We start from the raw sequence: 13,879 nt of genomic DNA, 5'->3' as shown, positions 1-13,879 counted from the left end.
CTTTATCTAAATTGAATAAACAAATAACTAATCCTATAGTCAAACATACATTGTGAATTTGGTTTCAATTTCGTAAATTTTTTGGTTTGAATAAGTTCATCTTATCAAGCCCTATAATATCTAACTTTTTTTTTCGGCCCTCTTTTATGGATCAAGCTTTTCTTTTATGGAAAACAAAAGGTATAACATGTTTTTGTGATTTGTTTTTGGTTGATAGCTTTATGTCCTTTGAACAGCTATCTAATAAATATAATTTACCTAAAACTCATTTTTTTAGATATTTGCAAGTTAGAAATTTTTTGTATAATGAGTTAGTCTTTTCCGAAACTATGTCCATTGGACATTACGGAAAGAATTTTAGCTCTGAATCCTTGTCAGAAGGGTTTAGTAGCTGTCATTTATAATATGATCATGAAAATACAGCCAGAAGTATCAGAAAAAATTAAGAAGGAATGGGAAAAAGAACTTCATTGTCTTATATCCACTGAGCAGTGGGAGAAAATTTTACTATTAGTCAATTCGTCTTCTATTTGTGCTAAACATGCCCTAATACAATTTAAGGTTGTACATAGAGCTCATATGTCTAAGGATAAACTTGCTCGATTTTATTCTTATGTTAATCCAACCTGTGACAGATGTCATTCTGATGTTGCTTCATTGACCTATATGTTTTGGTCTTGCCCTCGTTTGCAAAATTATTGGAAAGATATTTTCAGTATTATTTCAATAGTTCTGAATATCAATTTCCAACCACATCCTATTACTGCAATTTTCGGTTTACCGATGGCGGATAATAGTCGTTTATCCTCCTCATCTCAACGAATGATTGCATTTGTTACATTAATGGCTAGAAGATCTATTTTATTGAATTGGAAAGAAATTAATCCTCCAACTATATTTCAATGGTTTTCTCAAACTATCTCTTGTTTGAGCTTAGAAAAAATTAGAAGTGTTATTTTTGATCCTTCAATTAAATTTGAAGAAACTTGGAGACAATTTATTCAACATTTTCATATGAGTTAAATTGTCTTTTCCTAAACCTCACTTTTATTATCTTTAATTATTTGGATGGAGGTTTGGAGTTATTGGCACTACTGTATATATTTGACAGTATGCAATGGCCCATGTTGGTTAGTGTTTTTTCTTCTTTTTTGGGGTTTTTTTTTTAAATTTCTTTTGTTCATAAATACTATGAGTTTGGGAGGTTATATATATTGATTATTATATATTTGAATGCCTACTTAAACTATTAACTATGTACTCTCAAACTCTTTGTATTCATGTTTCATTTATGTTTGCTTAAAAATTAATAAAAAGATTTAAAAAGAAAAAAGATTTCTGTGTACAGATTGCCAAAAAGATTCACATAAAATCTACAAACAGTAAACTGACCAATTTTCATTTAAATGAAAGAGACTGGTGCAAAGTTATCAGAATGATTATTTATAACAAATTCATTTAAATACATCATTGAATGTTTACAAAACAATACAGGCATGAGTATTTTGTTTCAGCCATTTACAGAATCTTATCACACTCCTGTGGTCTCATTCAGGTAAAGCGTGATAAGATAGCAGATTGTATTGAATAAGCACTTATAGATCCCCACTTAAGCCCTAATATAAAGTCATATAGAGTAATAGAACAATCCAACATGGAAACAAGCGTTTAGCCCTCCTCCACACAGACCAAGATGTCTATCTAAGTTAGTCCCATTTGCCTATTTGTTTTTAAACCTTTCTTTTCCATGAACCTGTCTAAACATCCTTCAAACACTGTAAACACACCTGCTTCTACTGCTCCTGCTACAAGCTCAATCGATATACCTGCCATCCTCTGAGTGAAAAACTTGCCTCAGATCTCCTTTGAATCTTTCCCCTCTAACCTTAAACCTCTAGTTTTAGACTCCCTACCCTGGGAAAAAGGCTACAATATACCCCATATACACCCTCGTAAGTTTATAAACTCCTTCAAATTCACCCTTCAGCCTCTTCTGCTTAGCCCCATTCTATCTAATCTTTCCTTACCACTCAAGTCCTCCACTCTAGGCAACATCCATGTGAATCTTTATTGCATCCTCTCTAGCTTAATCACATCCTTCCTATAATGTGGTGACCAGAACTACATACAATACTCCAAGTGCCATCTAACCACTGGTTTCAACAAGAGTAATAAGACATCTCAACTCTTGTACTCCACCCCACAGTTAATGAATGGAAGAATACCGTACACCTTTTTTCTGCCGTCTAACTGTGTTGTCACTTTTTAGGAACCACATACCTATACCCATAGATGTTTCTATTCAATTACACACCCAGGGTTCTGCCATTGGGTAAGAATATCTCCGTAGCATTGGGCAAGAGGCCCAAACTTGTAAATGACAGGCACAATGACACACAAAAGTATGTATTTTACAGTATTGATAAAATGGAGGAAAGACTATCCCTTTCCAAGTTAGGATGCTGTGGAAACTGGACAAGACTTATAGGTGGCATGTTCTCTTGCACAGGAAGCATTTGTCCTTGTTGGTGATGGAGGTCATTAATTTGAAAGTTGCTACTGGGGTAGTCTGGGCAAGGGTATTTTACACAGGATACATAATTCAGCTACCCATGATGGGGAACTGAATATTCAGGGTGTAGGATGGGATACCATTCCACTGGTTGCTTGATGCTGTATTGCGAGTTCAAGTTCATAGTGAAGGTCAAGTTTTTTGTCAAAAAGTTTATTTTATTATCGAAGTATGTACGCAGGATGCAACTAAGATCTGTCTTCTCCAGGTAGCCATGGAATACAGAAAAACCATGGAAGATGTTGAAAGAAAAGTCATCAACACCCCTTCTCCACATGAAAAAGAAACAGAACTCTCAAACCCAACTCCTCCCTCACATAAAAAGTGACAGATTGTTATGGGTATAAATTCCATGAAAATTACCCTTTTACATCAAGCTTCCCAAATGTTATTGAGCTGTACTTATCCAGGAAAGTTGTAAATTTTCCATCACACACCAGATTTGCAGATTGTTTTATGGTGCAAAGGTTTGGGAAATGAGGAGGTGGGTAACTTAGCACAGGATACTGTGCCTAAATCGTGTTCTTGAAGCTTTAGTACATACCATATTTGGCTGGTCTAGTTGAGTTAAGTTCAAAAGGGATGGCAGAAGACTCAGTGAGTACATGCAATTGAATGTTGAGTGGTTAGACTCTCTTTTTTGTGGAGGTTGACATTATTTGGCAAAATGTTGCTTGCCACCTACCACACCATGTCTGCATGCTGTCTAGATCTTGCTGTGCAGACATGGGTTGTGGAAAGAGAAACAAAGCTAGTGTTCAGGTTGCTCTGACAGAGGACTTTGACCTGATATTTTATCTTGCTTCTCTCACAATAGGCAGAAGCCTGACCTGCTCAATATTAATAGCTGTTTCTTTTTTTTAGATCTTAATTTTCCAGCATCTGCTTTTTTTAATTTTCATTTACCTGAAAATGTTCATTTTCAGTATTATTGATGGTCTTTGTCTTGAAACATCAACTGTTTCTGTTACTATGGATGTTGCATAGTGTACTGAATGTTTACAGAATTTATTTATTGAGCATGGAATAGGCACCTCCAACCTTTCGAGCCCTGCCGACCAATTTTAACCGAGTTTAATCACGGGACAATTTACAATGACCAATTAACTGGTAGGTCTTTGGACTACGGGAATGAACCGGAGCTTCTGGAGGAAAGACAAACTCACACAGATCGGAATGTATAAATATCCTTTCAGAGGACTCCAGAAATGAACTCCAAACTCTGGTGGCCTGAGCTGTAACTGCATCATTGTAACCACTACCTACTGTGGCACGTGGTTTTCTGTTTTTTATTCCTTGAGAGGTCCAAGCTGAACATGTTAGTTATTGGTGCGGACATCTCTGTCCATGCCATCACCCAACACTTTGCTGCTGATTGAGAACGGAACTTCTGTCTGATAGAAGTTTTTCAATATTCACGTAGATTTGTGTTGCAGTATCACTGGGTCTGAACTTTATTTTCTGTTTTGCCTGGAGCTACTCTCAGTACTCTCTTATGTATTTCTGACTGAACCAGAGCTGAACCTCTGCTTTGATACTGAGGGAGACACCAAGCCATGAGATTTCAAATTCTGATTTTATACTTCTAATTTATCGTTACTGGCCTGCCTTGCTTCAGGGATTCTCAGTTTTGAGCTGTAAACTCTGTCCTGAGTCTATTGTATTAGCAACACAACATAATGGAGACTGTGTTTGGTGGTACAAATGGTGCTTTGTCCACAAGAATTGTGCAGCACCTGTCACTTTTTCCCATTTTAGGGAGAGAGAGAGCCTGTGGTATGTCGCATTACCAGGTGAACGAGTAGTCTTTGGGTTACTGCAAGTCTGTGTCTTTGCTGATGCTTTGCTGCATGCTTGAGTGCTCAGTGGGAGATCCCAATGCTTTTTGCTGGTGGGAGAGGGGGGACGTTGCCTTGCCTTGTGAGTGGGAGGGGGGAGCTAGGGGTGGTCTTTGGGGTTCTAACATTTAACTGTTATTTATTCTTTGGGGCACTCATCTGTTTTCATGGGTCTTTGTGAAGATAAAAAAATTCAGGATGTTTATTGTATACATTTCTCTGACATTAAATGTACCTATTGAACCTAATGCCAAAGACATGCATCTCTCACACAAAGCCAAATGATAGAAAGACCAGGTAGTTTTATTCTTTGTCCTTTTTCTCTCAGGATGAGACACAGAGCGCAGTATGGCCACCTTCCCCTTCAGGGATCTTTCAATTAGATAAGTGGTGGAGTTACAAGCCACATGGTATTGTACATTCAAATCCCTCAACCACTGTGCATTCAATGTCCTTTCTCATTCCAAATGTTGTTATGGAGAAGGAGCGAGACACTGGCCAAGGAAGGTGGCAAGTATTAATGAGAAGGAAATGTCCTCATTTATATTTGTCTGATGGAGACTTTATTGAGCTTGCTGTCATTACTGTCACCAAATGATGGTGTAATTGCTGAGGACCGCCAGGAATAACTCCCTTCACCTATATTTTTTTGCTCTATATATATCTTTTGAGCCTTTTTTTTGCCTTCTTGGTTGAATATGATCAGGATGAGCATCAAAGTTCCAGAAAGGATAATGGAACACCAGAGGCACATAAAAGCTGGCATGTTGAATATTTACAATGCAGAAGAGAAGCAGAAAATGTGTTGTGGTATTGTTCAGCAACCCAACTACAGAGACTAACACTAACTTATTCACCAATGGCACATATTGGGCTTTATGTTCCATACCTATATGAAGAATTACAACTGTTCCTTTAGTTTATTTAGCAATACAGCCTCAACTCATGTTTTAGGTACAGAAGCCTGAAGGCACACACTCAGTGATTCAGAAACAGCTTCTGCCCCCCTGCCATCCAATTTATAAATGGACATTGAACCCATGAACAAACACATTACTGCTTTTTTAATTTATGTTTTTACACTACTTATTTTAATTTAACAATGTAATATACATATATACTTACTGTAGTTCATTTAAAAATATATTTATCATATATTGCACTGTACTGCTGCAGCAAGGTTAACAAATTTCACAAATTATGCCAGTGATATTAAACTTGATTCTGGTTCTCTTCTCCACAAGATAGAACAGTACAGAATAGGAAGAGGCCCTTCAACCCACAATGCTGTGTCAAACTAATTAAACTAGTAATTAAATGCCTAGCTAAGTAATTCCTTCTGCCTACACGTCCATAATTCTTTATTCTCCGCATATGTGCCGAAGGTCCTCTTAAATGCCTCACTGTATTTGCCCCCACTACAACCCCTGGTAGTGTATTACAGGCACCTACCACTCTATCTAAAAAAAAACACAACAACTTGTCCCACACATCTCTTTGGAACATATGTACTCTCATCCAAATGCTTTCCCTCTACTATTTCAACACTGGGTGAAAGATACCTGCTGTCCACACTATCGAAACCTCTTGTAATCTTATAACTAAATGAGCGACACAATTTAAATCTCACCAGCAACTTCAAGGGCAAACACAGATGGGCAAGAAGTGCTTTAGCACTGAAGCCTACACCGGCATCGACCATCTAAGAAAATGTAAAGCATTCACCAGATTAGTTCTAAAATTCAATATAGAAACTGATGCTTACTTCAAGTTGCAGGCCTCAACTGTGTATCGTGTGTCTGGGGGTGACTCAGCTCCTGGTTTCCACGTGACAATATACCTAAAGTTTTCTGAAATTAACTTCACATTCTGTGGCGCTTCCAGCTGACTGAAAACTAAAGAGTAAATGCATTATAAGATTGTCAATACAAAAAGTCAATGCATATTTCACAGTACGCAAAATTTTACCACAAAGCACAAAAAAAACTGCTGAAGGAACTCATCGAGCCAGGCAGCATCTGTGGAGACAAAGATATGGGTGATGTTTCAAGTCAAGAGCCTGAATCAAGGAGTATAAAGAGGAGAGAGCAGGGAGTGGGAGGGAAGCAACAGCTGGCAAGTGATAGGTGGATCTAGGTGAGGAATAGTTAATGAGCTGATGAAGCCAAGAAGACGTGAAGATAGTGACAGAGACTGGAAATGGTAAGTGGAGCCAACAGAGGACTGCAGATTATGGGATTTGATAAGATAGGTAGGTGATAAGTGGAACCAGACAAGGAATCGATGGTGGGCAGATGGGAACAACAGGGGAAGGAGATAGGAGACACAGAGGGTTGAGTGTGTGGACGATAGGTAGATGAAACCAGCTAGAGAAGAGGAAAGAGGAAGGTTATAAGGGGTTGTAGAGTGAAAGGGTTTAGTGGAGTGATGTTATGCGAGTGGACCCGAGTGGAACAGAAGGAGAGAGAAGGGGCAGAGGGGTGCAGGTTATCTGAATTGGCAAGTTCAGTGATCATACCTTTGGTTTGTAGACTACCCAGGTGGAATATAAGGTGCTGTCCCTATACTTTGTGATTGGCCTCACCCTGGCAGTGGACGAGGCCAAGGACAAACAGGTCAGTAAAGAAATGAGGAGATGAGTCAAAGTAGATAGCAACCAGAAACTCAAGATAGCAATTGTGGAAAGTATGCAGGTACCCGTGTCTTTCGTGTCTCCATCTTTTTAAAACACACTTTAAGCAGCTTTCAAATGATCAGGGATGAATATCTCAGACTGAAAATACTAGTCTGGAACGAACATGAAACACCAGAGGCAAAGAAGAAAAGGCAAATTCGGGGCTTTGAACACTGAAAACAAATACGAAACATTGAACAGTATGATTGCCCTTTAGTTTAGCAGAAGTTGAATTATTAAAATAATATGATCAATTCAAACTTACCATTTAAGCAGAGATTCATGAATATCAGTATCCAAACCACTGATTTAATCATCCTGCTAATGTCCCATAAAGCCGACTGTTCTTCATTGACATCTTAAAGCCTTTGGAATGAATGAGGGAAATAATTGTTGGGGTTTGCATTTGAAGTTTTACAGTACAAAACTACAGGAGATGGAAAACTAGGAAGCAATTTGAACTTATTTCACGAGATCCTCTCCAGTTTTTCTGTGGACTATTTAAGTCAGAGTATCTAAGCACCAATGATGTTTGAAACATGCAAATTAAATTATATATGAATATAATGTAGACTGGTTCATGTTGCATAAATTTGCAGAATTCGATTTTACTTTTTTTTTAAGAATGGTAATTATTATGGATTCAGCAGTTACAGAATCACGTGGCTATGGCAGGTATTAATTCAAACAAGCACCAATGTTCTGTTAAACATGCTCCAATGTAAATTCAAACTTTAAAGTTCAAAGTAAATTTTTTAATCCGAGTACATATAGGTTACATATACAACCCCGAGATTCATTTTCTTGCGTGTACACTCAATCAATCCAATAACCATAATAGAATCAATGAAAGACTGCACCCACAGAGCAGACAACCAGTGTGCAAAAGACAATAAACTGTACAAATACAAAAAGACAAAAAAGGCAATAAATATTGAAAACATGAGATGAAGAGCACTTGAAAGTGACTCCATAGATTGTGGGAATAGTTCAGTGATAGGGCAAGTGAAGTTGAGTGAAGTTATCCCCTCTGGTTCAAGAGACTTATTGTCGAGGGGTATTGACTGTTCCTGAACCTAATGGTGAGAGTCCTGAAGCTTCTGTGCCTTCTTCCTGATGACAGCAGCAAGAAGTATGGCCTGGGTGGTGGAGGTCCCTGATGATAGATACTGTTTTCTTGTGACAATGCTCCAGGACAGGTTCTCTGAAATGTTAATGCTGAGGAATTTAAAGTTGCTGACCCTCTCCCCTCTGATCCCCTAATGAGTACTGGCTCACAGACTTCCGGGTGTCCTCTTCCAGAAGTCAATAATCAGCTCCTTGGTCTTGCTGACATTAAGTAAGAAGCTGTTACTGGGGCACCACTCAGCCAGATTCTCAATCTTTCTCCTACGTGCTGATCTATCACCACCTTTGATTTGGCCTATGACATCAGTAGTATCATCAGCAAACTTAGATATGACATTGGAACTGTGCTTAGCCACACAGTAACAAGTGTAAAGCACCTGTATTGATGAAGTTTATGGAGGAGATGCTGTTGCCAATCTGACCTGACTAGGGTCTGCAAGTGAGGAAATTGAGGATCCAGTTGCACATATCCAAAATATGTATCATTAATCTAATTGGTAGTTGGCAAGTTGCTTTGTCCAGAAATACTTAATATATTTTCCCAGTGTTAGTTACACATAAATGAAGCCAAAAGAAGATGAGCTGATCATTTCTGAGAATTTAAATTGTAGATTTTTATCCATGGCTTTCTTTACACCATGCCTGATCAACCCACTGCTTCCTAACTCGACAAAAGTATGTACTTTAAGTACAATCTGTAAAATTCAAATGATCAAGTATTTTTATGAACTTCAAAAACATACTGAAAATTTTTTTTCTTCTATTACAAATTCTTTTTTTCAAAAAAACAGGACCACATTTAAGGTAAATGTGGAACTTCATTTACAATTAGACTGGCAGGTTCTGGAACTAAAATAGGGAAGGATGATGAAGAAATGTATTTTATACATCACAGTGAGACTGTCATAATTTAAATAGATACACAATGGTGGATGGAAAGAGCCACTGATTTAGTGATGCTGTGTTGCAACATTTGCATTTATTCTTATCTTGAAAGCTATGTTTAGTTTGTTTTCAAAGTTATAACAGAGTAAATGTTATCAGAAAGAAGCTCAGCTAACCAACAAAATTTGCATTTGCACATCAGTATTTCTGGCTACAGAGAGTTTTGCTCCTAATGCTATTGTGGAAAACAACTTCCCGAACAAATTTGGATAAATTTCACATCCAATCAATTTTATATCCAGCACTTTCTGGTGGGGCCTAAAATGAGCATTGACCATGTTAAAGAAACTGAGATATTTTAGTATTCAACTAAAAACAAAGATGTAAAATGTTATACTGGCAATCCTCCAAGAGGACATAACCTTGTTATGGTTTTGAGCTTTGCATGCCTCAAAGACCTGGAGAGCTTTGTTGGCTAGAGTCAGGGCCTTGCTTTGGATTTTGATAGGGTCACTCTTGCCAACAGGTCAAAGAGTAGAAACCTAAATAAGGGTAGTTCACTGGTCCTACAGTTTTGGGGGTTCAACTCAGGGCTAATAACTTTGACTGATCAAAAAATTGTTATGGAAACAGCAATGAAAATTCCTCCTACATGGCAAAGGACAGACAGATGGAGGAACTTCATTGCTGCCCTAAACAGCAGCGGCATAATATAGGCAATGTAATGTACACTTTAGTACCTCATGGTTAGGGCAGAGGTGGAGAACTATGTTTTGGTCACCACACTGTAGAAGGTAGTGAATGCACGGGAGTGGGTATAGAGGAGATTCACTGGAACGTTAAAAGGAAATTAATCAGAATGTACTTATGAAGAGAGATTGGAGCCAAGGAAGCTGAAAAGGGTCCTGAATGAAGAAGATGGAATTATTAAAGGCCCTGGTAGTAAGAAACCTTTCTTCAGATCAAACACATTTGAAACCACAGTGCTTAGGATTAAGATATGGGATTTAAAGGTAGAATGACTGGGAACAGAAACACACACTGGCTGATAGCGATGGAGATAGGAACTCTCATAACATTTCAGATGTATTTATCAAGAGGCTATGGACCAAGAGCTGGTAAATGGAAAGGTCCATGTCAATACTGTTTTCCACAAGGATTGTGTCTGCTATTTTAAAAGAGGTGTTCACCTGATTGCTTCAAAGTTATATCGATGTATTGAAATCTGTACTTGTACTCGATTCCATATTTTCTATATCTAGATTCTGAACATAAACCAAAAATAGCTTTTTACTTGAAAAGCAGACTTATAAAATGCTCTAAAATGCCACAAAGATTGACAAATAATTTCTAAAAATGAATGGACTTACACTATCAAGTTCTTCACCAAAAGACACCTGATACATTCATCACCATTTCCAAATAAAACCACAGTTGCATTCTCTGTCATCTGACTTTATATTTTTCTCCATTTCAATAGATGTTATTGATGCTAGAGGAAAATGTTTTGTTTTGATCCTGCTGATTAGTTTACATTTTGTTACACTTTCATTCCTCTACTTTATAAATTTTAGTTATACTTATGTATTTTGATAACTGCATTATAGGGCTGTGACAATATTTAGGCCATTGGTAAACAATTGATAATCTTTTGAATTTATGTGAAGTGAAGGAGGACCTTCATATACTCGATCAGTGTGTCTATATTTTTCACTCTCTCTCTCTCCTCTGAATTTTATCTCATGTACGGTTAATCAGGCTATTATGGCCTTTAGTTACTCTTCCATTACCAATATTTTTCCCTTTCTCACTTGTGTTTTTTTTTGTCTCTCTCCTTGACACTCTTTCCCTGGTCCTGTCACTGATAATTGTTCCCGTCGATGATACCTCTTGGTATTCACCCAAAGAAAGTTGCTTCTAAGTTGAATGTCAATCAAAAAAAAAACTAAAATAATTTAGCGATAGCAAGCTACCATCCATCATCGACATCCCCTTAGCTATCTCCACTCATTCCCTTCTCAGCAAAAAATGTTTGCTCTCCAAGTTTGCTTCATTTTGATGAAAGGCCATTGATGTGAACTCTATCTCAGATGTTGCCATCTATTGAGTATTTCCAGCACTTTATGCTTTTACTTCAGATATCCTGTATGTGCTGTTCTTTTCTCCTTTTTCCATCATTAACAGGAATTACCTCAGCATTTTTAAAAACTATTTTTACAGTGCTTTCCCAGTATATATAATGAATAAACTCTTCTGCAGTTTCTAGCCAGGTACAGGGATCCCTGAAGATGGCAGACTTTGACATTCAAGTATCAGTTATAATCGATACCTGTACCCGGCTAGAAGCTCAAGAAGAGTTTATTCTAAGTTGTACTGTTTTAAAACAAGTGATATTTGTATTTTAATTATCAACTATTATCAAGACAAGTAAAATTGAGACTGCTATGATCAAAATACATTTTGTTCTTATGGAATACACTTTAGAGGTTGAAGAAGCACTGATTAGTATTATATATCCATAGCATCGTACATAGTTAGCAAGATCAATAAGGTCCAAACCATATTCCTATCTACATTCTAAAACATCTCAAAAGTATTATAACATGTAGAAGTGACAGTGTGAGAAATATTTAAATCGTAAGAGTATACTCCAGTGACTCTGCTGCCTTGGGAAAGAGTTTTTTGCAGCTGCTGTTTAAATGGTAGCCTTTGTGCAACACAAGAAATTTATTTATTGAGATACAGTGTGAATAGCCCCTACTGGCTTTTTGTACCATGCCACCCAGCAATCCCCTGATTTAATCCTAGCCTAATCATAGAACAATTTACAATGACCAATTAACCTACCAAACGTAGGTCTTTGGACTGTGGCAGGAAACCGGAGCACCTGGAGGAAAACCAAGCAGTGGGATTTGAATCCAGGTCACTGATACGGTAAAGCATTGTGCTAACCACTACACTACCATGCCTCCCAAGATCCTTGAGCCTATGCTTCCTAGTACAATTTTCTCTCTTCACAGCATCACACACTTTTAATGTGAAGGAGTTTTAAAAAATGCCACTTGTTAGAGGAAATACTGGTAAACATTTCAGAGAACTGGCAACAGGTGAAAGTTGAAAACGATGAATGTACTGCCCCAGAAAATAATGGGTTAGCAAACAGAGCAACCAGGCCACTTAGGAAATGATTACTCTTACTGGTTTGATGCAAAGATTGTATTTGGTTGCATATACATGTTGGCACAAGACCAAAACAGAACTTACTTTGTTGCAGAAGTAACTGCACAACAAAATGTTAGATCGGAGGGCAGTTGCTTCCTCTGTTAATTCACTTTATAATAATACAAGCCAATTTGTTTTGAGTACTTCAGTCATGGAAGATAGAATAGGACATGGACCAAGTTGGTTCAATGCTGTGTGACTCCAAAACTCTATGAAATGTTTGCAATATTGAAGGAAAGCTTTAAACAACATTTACCAAGCTCTTTTCTTTTAGTTGGCCGGCAAAATTGGAGGTGGGGTGTGCGGGGACCACTGTGTTGTCCCGATTTGTTATACTTGTCAATTCTCCATAATTTAATTTCTGAACAAATTCAGAACTAAGCATTATTTCCATGTGAAGCTAATCTAATGACATTGAAAAGGACACGAGAAAGTAGATATTGAAAATTAATGGATGTATTTTAAATATAAGAAAGGGTATATAACTTACTTTTACCTGATGTTCTTTCACCCTGCAGCAGCAATAAGCAGCAAAGAACAAGAGACAATTCTTTTGTCACAACCACTGCGGTTTCTTTTATTATCTTTCCATTCCCTTAACAAAACGAAACGCTGAATTTCTCCAGAAGGTGTAAACTTCCCCTATACACGGCTGGAATAAATCCATCACGCGTGCTTCTTCCTTAAACTCCAGAGTTGTACCTTACCTTTAAATTCAGCGATACTTTCTGGCAAACGGGGGCCGCCGCTGTTTTCACACTCTCGAGTAGATATTAATAACCTCCCGCTGCACATTTCCGTGAAGAGATACGCCTTCGTGCATGTTGTTAATACCGCTGTCCCATTTCCTGGATACCAATCAGAAGTCTCATCTCTGCTCCAAAGCACCTGGAGGCGGCTCCTTGGTGGAACAGAAATGACAATGATATTGTGATGCTCTGGGAGGGCGTGGTCGACAGCCCGCCCCTGCATTTCTAATAATCAGTACTGTTCATTGTTTTTGTGTTAAAATGCTTTTGTGGGAATATGGTGGGAAGTTCCAGTTCATTTACTGTTACATTTTAGCTTGGGCTATACAGTTACTTGCTTGTGTATTTATGGGTCCCCCTAACTGTAACCGGGGTGTGTGATGGTCACCTCTCCCCCGTCTGTGTGAGACTGGTCGGGTTCACTCTCTGGGCCATGGTGCCCGGTCGGTTTCGTGTTTATCACAATAAAATGGTTGCTGAGTTAACGAGCTTCCTCGTCTGTCATTATGGACCAAATGCTCGCCACGATATTGCCCCCATCCTAGATATGTAAATCTTAATGTTCAAAAACGCTTCTGTGGTGATTTTCGATTCTTTAATGTCAATTTCTGAAGCTAAGTTTATTTCGCTCTTGCAGCAGGTGATCACAAGCACGGTTGCACTACAATTCTCTTGAAAAAAAATAGCAGGCACGAAACGGGAGCTAATGCTCACACACTTAGATCAACTGCCCTGGCACTCTGCTATGCACCTGCAGAATACTATGCACCTGTGTGGGGCAGATCAGCCATGCGAAGAAAATAGACCCGTT

General features: G+C 38.1%; 1 protein-coding gene across 2 annotated transcripts in view; it reads right to left on the bottom strand.

Moving 5' to 3' along the window:
- The window catches only part of LOC140734081 (uncharacterized), a 47,203-nt gene extending 34,054 nt beyond the window's left edge, over nt 1–13,149 (bottom strand). The window contains exons 1-4 of one of the 2 annotated variants that reach the window (XM_073057663.1): nt 13,027–13,149; nt 10,288–10,362; nt 7,350–7,450; nt 6,176–6,305 (exon numbers count right to left, since the gene is read on the bottom strand). In XM_073057663.1, the coding sequence (XP_072913764.1) occupies nt 6,176–6,305; nt 7,350–7,401 (182 nt within the window). In that variant the 5' untranslated portion in view covers nt 7,402–7,450; nt 10,288–10,362; nt 13,027–13,149. The remainder of the gene's footprint in view (nt 1–6,175; nt 6,306–7,349; nt 7,451–10,287; nt 10,363–13,026) is intronic. The other variant, XM_073057662.1, reaches the window with a different exon arrangement.
- Between the last annotated feature and the right edge of the window lie 730 nt (nt 13,150–13,879).

This window comes from Hemitrygon akajei, chromosome 10 (genome assembly GCF_048418815.1).
Source record: "Hemitrygon akajei chromosome 10, sHemAka1.3, whole genome shotgun sequence".
Lineage (NCBI taxonomy): Eukaryota > Metazoa > Chordata > Chondrichthyes > Myliobatiformes > Dasyatidae > Hemitrygon > Hemitrygon akajei.
Note: the sequence above shows the minus strand (reverse complement) of the source record. Positions and strands in the feature narration are given on the sequence as shown.